The sequence below is a fragment of the Hyla sarda genome, chromosome 1 (assembly GCF_029499605.1).
Source record: "Hyla sarda isolate aHylSar1 chromosome 1, aHylSar1.hap1, whole genome shotgun sequence".
Taxonomy (NCBI): domain Eukaryota; kingdom Metazoa; phylum Chordata; class Amphibia; order Anura; family Hylidae; genus Hyla; species Hyla sarda.
The window spans coordinates 598228479-598243327 of NC_079189.1; the positions used below are offsets into that span (position 1 = coordinate 598228479).

Genomic DNA, 14849 nt, shown 5'->3' on the forward strand with positions numbered 1-14849 from the left:
CCGGTTAGCTCAGGGATAATAGCGGCATCCCGAACAGCTGTACTACAGGAGAAGGTCTTCTTACCTTTCTTCCTGCGCTGTCCGATCGTCGAATGAATGCTTCAAGCCTGAGATCCAGGCTTGAGCATTCAATCGCCGAAAACACTGATTGATGCATTCCTATGGAGATGCATCAATCAGTGGTAAAGATCAGTACATGCAATATTATAGCCCCCCCTAGGGGCTATCATATGGCATTAGAAAAGTGTAAAAAAAATCATTAAGCCTTTCAATTATCCCTTCCCCTAATAAAAGTTTGAATCACCCGGCATTTCCAAGAATAAAAAAAAAACTGTGTAAATAAAAATAAACATATGTGGTATCGCCGCGTGCGGAAATGTCCGAATTATAAAAAATATACCACTTTTTAAACCGCGCATTCAATGGCGTACGCGCAAAAAAATTCCAAAGTCCAAAATAGCTTATTTTTGGTCACTATTTATATCATGAAAAGATGAATAAAAAGCGATCAAAAAGTCCGATCAATGCAAAAATGGCACCGATATAAACTTCAGATCACAGCGCAAAAAATGAGCCCTCATAGCCCCCTGAACATGGAAAAATAAAAAAGTTATAGGGCTCAGAAAATGACAATTTTAAACGTATAAATTTTCCTGCATGTATTTATGATTTTTTTTCAGTAGTAATACAAAATCAAACCTATATAAGTAGGGGATCATTTTAACCGTATGGACCTACAGAATAAAGAAAAGGTGTCATTTTTAACGAAAAATTTACTACGTAGAAACAGAAGCCCCCAAAAGTTACAAAATGTCTTTTTTTTTTTCAATTTTGTCGCACAATGATTTTTTTTTTCCGTTTCGCCATAGATTTTTGGGTACAATGACTGACGTCATTACAAAGTAGAATTGGTGGCGCAAAAAATACGCCATAATACAGATTTTTAGGTGCAAAATTTAAAGAGTTATGATTTTTTAAAGGTAAGGAGGAAAAAACGAAAGTGCAAAAAAACGAAAGACAATGGCCATCAGTGGCCAGGATAGGAGAAAACTCTTATCCTCGCTGTTTAACTCCTAAAATGCTGCAGTCAATAGTCACCATTGAATTTTAGATGCCAGGTGCTGCACCTATCCAGCCTCCAGTCGGCCCCTTCCGTGACACAATTCGTGGTTATGTTGTCATAGCAGATAGGGGGTCCCCAGAATGGCTCCATGGCTGCTATGTTTGTGCTACTATTAGGCATTGGCAGAGTGTAATAAGGGAAAGTGAAAGTACAGTACACTGCAATACATAAGTATTGCAGTTTACAGTACAAGTGATTCATTGACAGCATGTAAAAGTCCCCGAGTGGGACTTAAAATGAAAGAGTTTTAAAAAAAAGTTTAAAACTATTTAAAAAAAAAAATCCCCCATAATAAAATAGTTATTCTCCTGATGCTGACAGGGGCCCCGGTGGTCAAACCCCTTTAAAGAATTAAGTACTGTATTTTTCGCCGTATAAGACGCACTTTTTCTTCCCCAAAACTGGGGGGGAAAAAGTCGGTGCGTCTTATACGGCGAATACACCCCTATCGCGGCAGTCCCTGCGGCCATCAACGGCCGGGACCCACGGCTAATACAGGACATTACCGATCGCGGTGATGCCCTGTATTAACCCTTCAGACGCGGCGATCAAAGCTGACCGCCGCGTCTGAAGGGAAAGTGATACTAACCCGGCTGTTCAGTCGGGCTGTTCGGGACCGCCGCGGCGGTCCCGAACAGCCCGACTGAATAGCCGGGTTAGTGCTTACAGGACACCGGGAGGGACCTTACCTCCCTCCTCGGTGTCTTCTCCGTTCAGGGATCCCCTGTATGGCCGGCGCTCTCCTTCCTCGTCATCACGTCGTTGCGTACGTGCGTCGGCGTGCGTAACGACGTGATGGCGGCGACGGAGAGCGAGGATACCCGGCCGGCAGCAGAGACGTTCCAGAGCGACGGGGACACGGCGACAGCGATGGAGCGACATCCAGGGCAGCGGTGACGGGTCCGGAGCGGCAGGGACACATGAGTATTACCTCCTATGCAGTGGTCTTCAATCTGCGGACCTCCAGATGTTGCAAAACTACAACTCCCAGCATGCCCGGACAGCCAACGGCTGTCCGGGCATGCTGGGAGTGGTAGTTTTGCAACGTCTGGAGGTCCGCAGGTTGAAGACCACTATTGGGTTCAAAATCTTTATTTTTTTAGATTGTACACCTATAAATTGGGTGCGTCTTATACGCCGGTGCGTCCTATAGGGCGAAAAATACGGTAATTGTACTTCTCACAAAATATATAAATGAATTTATTATACATAATATTTTATCCTTAGCATGTACAAAATTGTCTTCTTCAGTCTCAGGCAGACGATCATCCGTGGTTTTGGGGTCCAGGATTGCAATGTACAGTTTTTACAATAGATCTGATCTTCCCGTGAGGTGTCTGAGCGGTGACCTGGTCTGTTACTGTACGAGAGTGAAATAGTTAGAGAAGAGCTCCTCACCGCAGTGAATGTCCCTGAGAGCGACAAGAACCACACAGCGCAATGGCCTGGAGGGAAACAAGAGGAAAGGTTGTAACCATTGGGCGCCGACCGCCATAGAAATGCAGTTGTGGTGGCCCAGTACAGGAGTTATACCCCTCTACCCTTGCTGCCCTGTCAGGCAGCCTCCCTGCAGTGTCCCCTGGGCCCACCGACACCTGTCCCCTTATGTATATATATATTTTCTGCCATGTTTTATACTGTAAAATGACAAGGCCCAGTAGGGTAACGGAAGGGCCACATGGGATGGGCCCCCCCCCCCCCCCCCCTTCATACTGCGGAAATGTCCGAATTATAAACCATTGGGCGCCGACCACCATAGAAATGCAGTTGTGGTGGCCCAGTACAGGAGTTATACCCCTCTACCCTTGCTGCCCTGTCAGGCAGCCTCCCTGCAGTGTCCCCTGGGCCCACCGACACCTGTCCCCTTATGTATATATATATTTTCTGCCATGTTTTATACTGTAAAATGACAAGGCCCAGTAGGGTAACGGAAGGGCCACATGGGATGGGCCCCCCCCCCTCCTTCACCCCATCCCCCTGGGGTTAGGAGAGTTAAGTGTAGTAGTTTGTACAGCAAGGATAGTAAGGGTTAATGTTATTTCTAATGTGGTATTAAGTTTCTTATAGGGCCGGCGTGTTGCTGGGCAGATTATGAGAAGTTGCTGATTGGATGTTGCTATCCACGGCGGGAAGATTTGAAAGCTATATAAATCGAGGCTGAAGGAGCTCGGTATCCAGTCTGAGGAGAACCCTGAAGATACATCTTGCCCGTCCCTCCCTCCCTGTCACGGTCTGTTATGAGGGTGTCATCGAATGGTGGACAGGTTATAATTTTAAGTGGGGGTGTCACCCAGAGGTGTTCTGGGTGGACGGCTGGTTTGGAGTATACACTGTGGTTGAGAATTTTAGTATGGTTTTATGAGTTAATTATTTATTTATTAAACGGTTATTTATTAGTTAATTTATTGATTATTTATTAATAAATATTATCCTCAATAATTGGCCGTGGCCTTTCTCCAACTTAGTGGTATGTGTGTTATTTTCGGGGTAAGTTGGGGGGTGGAGGTAGGGGGGTCCCTATCCCATGTATATAAGTGTGTTATCGCTTTAAGAAATGTTAACATGTGATCACCAGTTGTCATGTGAGTGTAACCCTGTGAGGTATCAGTGACCATGTGACCTAAGGGTGACCTATGGGACCCCTCCTAGTCTCCCCTATATAAGCCCTGGGCGGAGCTATTTCTCGCTCTTATGCTCTTGATTTCCAGTTAAGACTTTGCTGAGGTCCAGAGCAGTCAAGTCCTAGAGTGTGTCTGGAGTCCATAGGAGGCCTCAAGTCCATCCTGCAGCCACAAGCTACAAGTCTACAAGTAACCTACAGTCACAGCTTAGTCAGTCTCAAGTCAAGTCAGTCACAGTCATCTATTGTCAAGTCAGAGTGGCCTGCACTAAAATTGTCAAAATCTACTGCAAGTCCCAGCAAGCCCTTAAGGTCTCTGAAGTCACTGGTCACCTCCGTGGACCTGGCTGAACTGTATAGATTATTCCATCTGTCACTCAGTATAGCTACTGTTGTATCATATCTTGGTGTCAGAGTCATTATTGCTAGAGATGAGCAAACTTACAGTAAATTCGATTCGTCACGAACTTCTCGGCTCGGCAGTTGATGGCTTTTCCTGCATAAATTAGTTCAGCTTTCCGGTGGGCTGGAAAAGGTGGATACAGTCCTAGGACTGTATCTACCTTTTCCAGCCCACCGGAGCACCTGAAGGCTGAACTAATTTACGCAGGAAAAGTCATCAACTGCCGAGCCGAGAAGTTCGTGACGAATCGAATTTATTGTAAGTTCGCTCATCTCTAATTATTGCCCCCGTGCCTAGCCCAGGATCCAGTGGTATACCTTCAGGTGGTATTGAGGATAAACCACACCCTGGCGTCACAAATACAAGGAGTTAATGCCATCTGCCCCTAGGGTAATTCCATCTGCCCTGCATCATACCCCTCTACCACACAGTGACTAGAAGACTGTCTGCCCCATACAGAGGATGTTCAATAAGATATTGGAAAAGCCCCCATTTCACCGTAAAACCTCATGCACATGACCATCTAACAGTTTAGGATGGGTTTTTCTTGCCCATATGATGCCCACTCACCATCACTAGGTGTACAGAGTAATCAGTTTAATTCCAGCACAGCTGCCTCTATACGTTATATTACTGTAATTTGGTCATGTGATCACCCGTTTGACCCACAGAAAATAACATGTGTTAGAGGTCAGTCCTGGGTCAGATGACTTCCTGTGAACTATAGGATGACATCATCACCTACCAGATCATTCCGGAGACCTCCCATGCCAGCTATATCTGTATACTGCTGCTTTATGTATGGGATCAGGATATATAGTAGTTATACACCTTTGCGCCAGCTTTGTCTGCATACTGCTGCTATCTCTATGGAATCAGGATATATAGTAGTTATACACCTCCCCTCCAGCTCTATCTGTATACTGCTGCTGCTATCTATATGGGATCAGGATATATATAGTAGTTATACATCTCCCCTCAAGCTCTATCTGTGTACTGCTGCTATATGGGATCAGGATAAATATATAGTAGTTATACATCTACCCTCAAGCTCTATCTGTGTACTGCCACTTCTATCTCTCAGTCATGGCGGTTTGAAGAAGGAAAAGGAAAGAGTATGACTCCAAAAAGATGTCACCTGTGAGTCACTACTGGTATCTACTGCTATATAGTCAGTAAATTGGGGAATATTAGCCTGTATATAATTTGGGATATATGGTAACACTATGGCTCTTAAAGATGTACTCCGCTGCTCAGCGTTTGGAACAAACTGTTCCAAACACTGGAGCCGGCACCAGGAGCTCATGACGTAATAGCCCCGCCCCCTCAAGCCGTCACACCCCGCCCCCTCAATGCAAGTCTATGGGAGGGGGCGTGACAGCTGTCACGCCCCCTCCCATAGACTTGCATTAAGGGGCGGGGCTATGATATCACAGGGGAAGAATGGCCACACAAAATTTACAGAACGTGTCTAAACAAACAGCCCCCGCCTCACCTTTCCCTAAAATACAAAGTACTCGGCAATTACAAAAAATGTCATGTCCACACTAACCCCTCCACATCATGGGAGTAGCGGACATTGGGGATGTACTGTCTCAGTTCCACCGGGAAGGACTCAGGGACATCGAACTCTTGATAACAGACGTTGGCGGCGCGTTCTGCGGGAAGAAGACGCGTGATGTGTATGAAGTAACCGCTCATGTATTTGTTACACTGCTTCTTACAAATGTTCTGTATACAATTAGTGCGGGACACGTGTACATTACCATTGGAGCAGTTATTAATGTACTGCCCCACAGACAGCGGATTACGGGGGGTGCTGGTCAGCCAGGTGCAGTCACACATCTTCAGGGGTCCTAGCTGATCTCTTCCACTGCAGGACCTGAAACACAATCAGTACAGGATAAGTAATGTAATGTCTGTACACAGTGACCCCACCAGCAGAATAGTGAGTATAGCTCTGGAGTATAATACAGGATATAAATCGAGATTTTCCTAGCTTGTGACGGAAAATATTAGTTATATGAAGACAGGAGGCGAGTATATTATGCATTATTCTTTCTTTAATAATGCCCATAGCAGAACAACTCAGTAATCAATTCAAATAACAGAGAAAACTTCAACTCCCAGCAGTCCTAGGACCACAGAAGCCACTCCTCGTCTGTAGCCACTATATAAGGACTGCCCACATATAGATCCTCCTCTTTCTTAATGCGAACCAGAACCGCACAGAAGGCAGAACTCCAGCCAGGCATCCTCGACGAACCGCAACCTTCGGCCTTTCAGCCCGGAGCAGCAGAAACCCGGAGCAAAGGGATGTTCAACTTCGTCCCAACGGGGACTATAGAGGAACCAAACAGCAGGAACCCGACAGGTCATCCGAACTCAGGAAAACCGCCTCTACTTTCAATATCCTGCAACGAGAACAAAGAATCGTAATAGGGTGGGTAGGGAGGGAAGATACTCGCCTCCTGTCTTCATATAACTAATATTTTCCGTCACAAGCTAGGAAAATCTCGATTTATATATCAGACAGGAGGCTCATATCTTATGCAAGTTCAAAGCTAACAACCAGCGATAACAGTAAGAACAATAACAACCAGAGTATTATAAGACCGACATAGACACATGGTCCTCCGGCCTGAAGTAGAAATGGCGAAAGGTGGTCTCCGAAGACCAATCAGCCACCATCAATAAGTCAGAGAGGGAACCCCCTGCTGTGATGATTTTCGTAGCCATAGCACCCCTGGAAGAGTGAGCTCCAAACAGAGACACATCTATACCTGCCATCTCCATGGCAGAACGTACCCAGCGTGCTAGAGTAGCGGAGGTAACCGGATGATGTGGTCTGACATATGAGACCAGGAGCTGAGAGAAATCCGGAGAGCGCAGATCTGCCGTCTGTGATTCGTACGCCTGTAAACAACAAACCACGCAAAGCCGCGGATGCGTGGGAAAATATGGGTAAAAAACCGAGTGAATACCCGTCTTGGTCCTACGGACCACCGAGAATTTTACTCCCTGAGGCGAAAATTGTCGCCTAGAGATATCCAAAGCTTTCACGTCCGAGACACGTTTGATGGATACCAAACAAAGAAGGACCGTCAGTTTATAAGACAACAGTTTCAGGGAAAGGTCGTCATTGTCCACCCATGAGGCAAACATATCGAGCAACCTGGAGACATCCCAGGTCGATTGATACCTAGGCCGAGGGGGACGTTTAAATTTTATGCCGCGTAAAAGTCTACCAACCAGTGGGTGTTTGCCAATCGGCAAAGAATCCACAGGGCAGTGGTAAGCCGCAATTGCCGATCGGTATACATTAATGGAGCTATAGGATTTGCCAGATTCAAAAGAATCTGCCAAGAAGTTTACTACTACAGACACAGGTGCATGTACAGGATCAACCTGCCGTTGATCACACCAACGAACCCAGAGTCTCCAGGCTGATCGATATGCCGATCTAGTCCCGGGGGCCCAGGCCAGGGCGAGGAGATCCCTAGCTGATCTTGAAAGGTCTTGATCCGCGTCCGAGACCCCGAAACCAACCACGCAAGGAGAGGCAGGTTGCCCTCCATCACCAGAGGATGGAGACCCCCGGACGGGTTGGTGAGAAGGTGAGGAACTTGGGGTAACAGCCGGGGATAATCCACGGTCATCCCCAGAAGAAGAGGGAACCATGGTTGTGTCGGCCACCAAGGTGTGATCAGCACAACCGTTGCCCTCTGGTTCGTCGTATGCAAGAGAACCCTGGGGATCAACTAGAAAGGAGGAAAGGCATAGTGAGTTCCCCTCGGCCAGAGGAGGCGGAGAGCATCTACCGCAGACGCCTCTGGATCCGGTCTCCAGCTGAAGAAATGAGGCAGTTGGTGGTTGAGGCGGGAAGCGAAAAGGTCCACGTATAACGGGCCCCAAAGGTGAAGCAACTGCAGAAAAATTGAACGATCCAGGCGCCAGTCGCTGGAATCGAGGAGATAGCGAGAATTCCAATCGGCCACCGTGTTGGAGACCCCTGGAATGTACTCCGCTACCGGGATAATGTTGCGGGCTAGGCAAAAGTGCCAGAATTCCTTGGCCAGGTCTGCCAGGATCTTGGATCTGGTACCCCCTAAGCGGTTGATGTACTGAACCGCCGCCACGTTGTCCATGCGTAATAACACACAACAGTTGGACGAACGAGGCATGAAGCTCTTGACGGCAAAGAATGCCGCCAGAAGCTCCAATGCATTGATATGCAGGTCGACCTCCGTGGCGGACCAAGTCCCTCCTGTGGAAATCTCCCCGCATCGAGCGCCCCAGCCAAGACGGCTCGCGTCCGACTCTATGATGACGTCCGGACACGGGTTGAAAATGGCCTTGCCATTCCACTCGACAGCATGACGAAGCCACCAATGTAACTCCTCGATAGCCGCCGGACAGAGGGGTACTTTGTCTGCGTACCTGAGGCCCTGGCGCAGATGCAAGATCTTGAGCCTCTGAAGGGCTCGGTAGTGCAGGGGGGCCGGAAAGATAGCCTGGATGGAAGCCGCCAGGAGCCCCACCAGGCGTGCCAGAATCCTTAATGACAAGCATCCTTTGCGCAGAACCGCCCTGATTTCCTTGCGGATCAGGGCTAGTTTGGACTTGGGGAGCCGCAGTAGTGCGCGATTGGTGTCCACCAAGAAACCCAGGAACTCCATTTCCTGAGCTGGGACTAGAACCGACTTTTCTCGGCTGACCACGAAGCCTAGAGTATGTAGCAACGATATTGTCCACGACATGTGAAGAGAGGCCTGAGTTTTGGATCGGGCCATGATAAGAAGGTCGTCTAAGTAAATGATAAGACGAACCCCCCTGCTCCTCAGAGCCGCCACCACCGGTTTCATCAGTTTGGTGAAGCACCACGGGGCGGATGATAGGCCGAACGGAAGGCACGTAAACTGCCACAATCTGCCCCTCCAAAGGAAACGGAGGAACTGTTGTGACTCCGGGTGTATGGGAACGGTGAGGTAGGCGTCCTTCAAGTCCACCTTCACCAGCCAGTCTCCTGGCAGTAAAAGATCCCGGAGTGAGTGAATTCCCTCCATTTTGAAATGGCGATACATGACATGTTGGTTTAGGTCTCTCAGGTTTATGACCGGGCGGTAGCCGCCCCCTTTTTTCTTCACTAGGAAGAGGTTGCTTATGAACCCTAGGGAGGATAGGTCGGACTCCATGATCGCATGTTTGGACAGGAGATCTTGTACCTCGTTGTCTATGAGGATCGCGTTTTGCTCTGAGAACCGGATAGGGGCTGGAATTACACCCAGAACCGGCAAGGACTGGAGTTCTAGGTGAAACCCCGCCACTGTCTGAAGAACCCACACGTCTGCCGTAATCGCAGACCAGGCGTGGGTAAAATACATCAGTCGCCCCCCCACAGGTATATGAGAACGTGGGCTGCAAGGTACACTCACCGGTAGAAGGACGGGAGCGGGGGTATCCACGTCCGCCACGACTTCTCCAGGGTCGACCACGAGGAGGGAAGAATGGGGATGGTAGGACCACTGGTACGGTGTAGGAAGGAGGAGCCTGGGAATAATGATATTGGGCAACGGGTCTGCCCTGTGGCCTGTAGGGAGCAGAACGGCCGGCAGATCGGCCTCTACTTCTGCCGGCCCGGGGAAAAATTTTTACTGGACCCCGATTTCTTTAGGGAAGTTTGGGCCTTATGCAAGCCGGTAAAAAGGCCGACAAATCTGTTGACATCCTTCATCAAACTATCTCCATCAAACTATCTGCTGCCTGCTGCCGAGGGACCGGGTTCGGTCTCGGCCAGATGGGATAGTTGCGGGTCGAGGCGCATCAGGATCGACCGGCGTCTCTCGACTGAGCAGGTGGTGTTGGCAGTACCTGCCAGGCAAATGGCTCTCTGGGCCCAGCCACGGAGCTGACGGACGTCCACGGGTTCATCCGATGCTGCAGCATGCTCAGCTAAATTAAGGATCTTAGTGAGGGGACCCATTAAATCAAGGATACGCTCCTGTATGGTCTTGAAGGAACGTTCTATTCCCTTCTAAGGAAATTTACCCGATTTTAATAAGTATTTCATCAGGATGGGGTCCACCTCCGGGGTAGCCACCACCTTATTGGGGATAAAGGGTCTAGGGCATTCCGCCCTCAGCTTATTACGGCTGGACCTATCCAGAGACTTACGAGCCCAAAGCTCTACATATTGGGCCATGTAGGGGAGTGGTGACCAGTCGCCTGATCTCGGATGGGAGATCGCGTCTGGATGAAAAAGGGGTTCTTCTAGGGATTCCAGGATAACATTGCCCTGCGTGGCAGGGTTGGCGTCGGTGTCGAGCGCCGTATCCCCAGCATCCTGTTCAATATTGGGGTCGGACTCGTAGTCCTCAGACTCATTAGATGAACCCGAAGAGTCCTCAGTAGAGGAGTCTACATAGGAGTCGGGTTTAGCCCGCTTAGCGGACTTATGCCTCTTGCCATGTAACTCCCCGAGGCCCAGGGGTCGAGCGGAGTCAGAGGGATGCTGGGGTTGACAGACCGGGGTAGGGACTGTCTGGAGCATGTTATTATCTTCCCCTGCCGGGGAGTCAGAGATGTGCTTCCTTTTATGGGAAGCCTTGCCCTTTTTTACATGTGGATCTCCGCCATGAAGGGGGACCGAGACATTGGAACCCTGCTGTTGCAGGCCAGAGGGCATTATGGACGAGGCCAGGGCCGCTTGGACCGACATATTAATTAAGTCCTGGATCTGGGTGGCGGTCATAAATTGCGCCGCATCCAGGGAAGGACCCTCCCCTCTGAGGGGGACAGATGAGGGTTCCTCAGCTATACTAACTTTAGGATATAGGGTAGCTTATAAAAGATTTTCAAAACTGATAATTGGGATTAAAATAACTGACCCAGGCACAGCTAAAAGTCTAATAAGACGGAATAAATTCCGTTAGATATGGACAAGTATAATGGGGAGGTTATAAAGCTCTACAACCTACTGACAGAACAGGCTCCGACCTCCACACCGCTTAGCGTTGCACTGGCGCTGCGGTGTGAGGGGAGCCCGGAGTACTTGCGCCCAGGGGACGAAGTCTCGCGAGACTACGTCCCTCTGGGTCCTGATTGGAGGTCGCAGGAGCGCCTCTCAACTACATGCAGAACGCCGCCCCCTCCCGAGCACAGGCCGCAAATGAGAAGCGGCCCAACCAGGGGAAGGCTCCGCCCTTAGCCCGCGCACGCGAACTCGGACGGAGAAGAAAGGCGCAAGTAAAATGGCGCAGAGAAGGGAGCGGGAGGGGAAGGTGGATAAAGGAATGAGCGGAAGAGAGATGACGAAGCGGCGACAGAGGAGAAAAACCAGCACCGGGAGATTTCCGCCTCTCGGCAGCAGAGAATACAGGGGAAAAAAGGACAGAAAAATTTTTGGCCCTGTGAGTACTTAATCACCTATGGGATAGTACCACACTAGGTCTCACTAAGAGTAATACAATACAGTAATAAAACAGCTATATAAGTGAACAGATAGAGTAACCCAAATATATATAGAGTATACTTATCTTAGGTCTGCTATGAGCAGAAAGAAAGAGGAGGATCTATATGTGGGCAGTCCTTATATAGTGGCTACAGACGAGGAGTGGCTTCTGTGGTCCTAGGACTGCTGGGAGTTGAAGTTTTTTCTGTTATTTGAATTGATTACTGAGTTGTTCTGCTATGGGCATTATTAAAGAAAGAATAATGCATAAGATATGAGCCTCCTGTCTGATATATAACTCAGGGTCAGTACAGGATAAGTAATGTAATGCATATACACAGTGACCGCAACATCAGAAAAGTGAGAACAGATCTGGAGTATAATACAGGATATAACTCAGGATCAGTACAGGATAAGTAATGTAATGTCTGTACACATTGACCTCACCAGCAGAATAGTGAGTACAGCTCTGGAGTATAATACAGGATATAACTCAGGATCAGTATGGGATACATAATATAATGTCTGTACACAGTGACCTCACCAGCAGAATAATGAATACAGCTCTGTAGTATAATACAGGATATAACTCAGGATCAGTACAGGATAAGTAATGTAATGTATGTACACAGTGAACTCACCAGCAGAATAGTGAGTACAAGTCTGGAGTATAATACAGGATATATCTCAGGATCAGTACAGGATAAGTAATGTATGTACACAGTGACCTCACCAGCAGAATAGTGAGTACAGCTCTGGTGTATAATACAGATACAGGATATAACTCAGGGTCAGTACAGGATAAGTAATGTAATGTATGTACACAGTGACCTCACCAGCAGAATAGTGAGTACAGCTCTGGAGTATAATACAGGATATAACTCAGGATCAGTACAGGATAAGTAATGTAATGTATGTACACAGTGACTCCACCAGCAGAATAGTGAGTACAGATCTGGGGTATAATACAGGATATAACTCAGGATCAGTACAGGATAAGTAATGTATGTACACAGTGACCCCACCAGTAGAATAGTGAGTACAACTCTGGAGTATAATACAGGATATAATTCAGGGTCAGTACAGGATAAGTAATGTAATGTATGTACACAGTGACCTCACCAGCAGAATAGTGAGTACAGCTCTGGAGAATAATGCAGGATGTAATTTATCACCAGGCTGCTTGGCGATGGTCTTGTAGCCCATTCCAGCTGTGTGTAGATCTACAATCTTGTCCCTGACATCCTTGGACAGTTCTCTGGTCTTGGCCATAGTGGAGAGTTTGAAATCTGATTGTTGCTTCTGTGGACAGGTGTCTATTATACAGGTAACAAGCTGAGATTACGAGTGTTCCCTTTAAGAGAGTGCTCCTAATCCCAGCTTGTTATGTGTATAAAAGACACCTGGGAGCCAGGGATCTTGCTGGGGATCAAATACCTATTTCACTGAGTAAAATACAAATCAATTTATAACTTATTTGCATTTTTCAGATTTTTTTGTTGTTGTTATTTTTTTGCTCACTGTTAAAATAAACTGACCAATAAAATTATAGATTATAGTCAGTGGGCAAATGTAGAAAATCAGCCGGGGATCAAATACGTTTTTTCCTACACTGCAGAGATAGAACCAGCGCAGCCTCCCGGATCAGCCAGTTCTATTGAATACACCACTGACCTGTAGACAGATTTGGAGATCCCCTTGTCGTTCCCATCAATGAGAATTCCATCCAGACACCGAAAAATAAATGGATTTCCAATTGATTGAAAAAAGACAGGTTCATAATTCTGGTATACAGTACCTGAAAAATAAGAGAAAACTGCTTAATAGTCCCAGTATAACCTTTAGAGGTAGATGTATGGTGCCTTTTTATCACTATTTTTTTTTTGTTACAGTCTAGAACTGCACTCATTATTCTATATGTACACAGTGACCCCACCAGCAGAATAGAAAGTGCAGCTCTGGTGTATTATACAGGATATAACTCAGGATCAGTACAGGATAAGTAATGTAATGTATGTACACAGTGACCCCACCAGCAGAATAGTGAGTACAGATCTGGAGTATAATACAGGATATAACTCAGGGTCAGTACAGGATAAGTAATGTAATGTATATACACAGTGACCTCACCAGCAGCATAGTGAGTACAGATCTGGTGTATAATACAGGATATAACTCAGGATCAGTACAGGATAAGTAATGTAATGTATGTACACAGTGACCCCACCAGCTCTAGGTTGACAAGCTGTCAAAACGGGAAGCCGAAGTGAAGCCCGACATGCCTATTGGTTTTAATGGGCTGAATGGAGTCTAATTTTAATGCAGTTTGGTCCAAATATTTACGTTTTCTGTGCAGGACATTCAGAAAATTCCCCAAACAGAGACATAAATAGACTCTGTTCAGTCCATTAAATATAGTTATACTTTAGGGCAAATTTGAAATTCTGGGTTCTCAGATAAGTAGGACATGTACCAGGATACATTGACACTAAGGCTCCTTTTGGCACAAACCCTTTGGAGACAAAGACTCCGGTCCCTGCTTCATCCAAAGAGCTTGGGTGCCGATCGATAGAGAATCCAAGACACTTGTACATGACTTCATCCGCATGGTGGGTGGCGTGTGGGCACTGCTGGTGATGGCTGCCATCGGGTGCAGGGTACATGGCGCAGGTGCTTGGAGGCAGCAGAGACAGTAGGTCCCGTTGTCTGGTTATATCAGATGTGAACAGCGCCCGGAGGAATGTGATGAGCGTGGAACAGACTTCAGCATCAGCAGTGACTTTATCACTGCAGCCAGGGGACACATAGCGCAACGTTCTGCAAGAACAGAAACAAAATGTTACCATCATTGAAAGCTGTCATACATGTCATACAGTAAGCACAGGCACAATGAATTACAATCATTCAAAGCATGATAGTACAATATACAGCCCAAGTTCCCTAAACTATACATACCACATGCTACACTAACATTCCTGCACACATTATATTCATGACAGCACAGCATACAGCACAGGGTCTTTTTGCTATCCGCTCCTATAAATATCATAAAATCCAAGTCGAACAACAAAATATTACATCTTTGATTTGGGAGAGGCTACGGACTGTGTAGGGAGGGGTGGATCACAGGGCCAAACTACTTAGCAACATATATGAAGATGGGGAGGGTGGGGAGTAGAGATGAGCGAAGTTACAGTGATTCGATTCGTCACAAACTTCTCGGCTCGGCAGTTGCTGACTTTGACCTGCATAA

General features: G+C 47.2%; 1 protein-coding gene across 3 annotated transcripts in view; it reads right to left on the reverse strand.

Annotated features, from left to right (window-relative positions):
* Positions 1-2299: 2299 nt before the first annotated feature.
* Positions 2300-14849, reverse strand: part of SETD9 (SET domain containing 9) — a 29137-nt gene continuing 16587 nt past the window's right edge. Inside the window, exons 2-6 of one of the 3 annotated variants that reach the window (XM_056547431.1) lie at positions 14070-14413; positions 13271-13394; positions 5913-6028; positions 5699-5804; positions 2300-2568 (exon numbers count right to left, since the gene is read on the reverse strand). In XM_056547431.1, coding sequence (XP_056403406.1) covers positions 2481-2568; positions 5699-5804; positions 5913-6028; positions 13271-13394; positions 14070-14413 — 778 coding nt within the window. In that variant the 3' untranslated portion in view covers positions 2300-2480. Of the gene's footprint in view, positions 2569-5698; positions 6029-13270; positions 13395-14069; positions 14414-14849 lie in introns of all 3 variants that reach the window. The other 2 variants (XM_056547421.1, XM_056547442.1) reach the window with 2 other exon arrangements.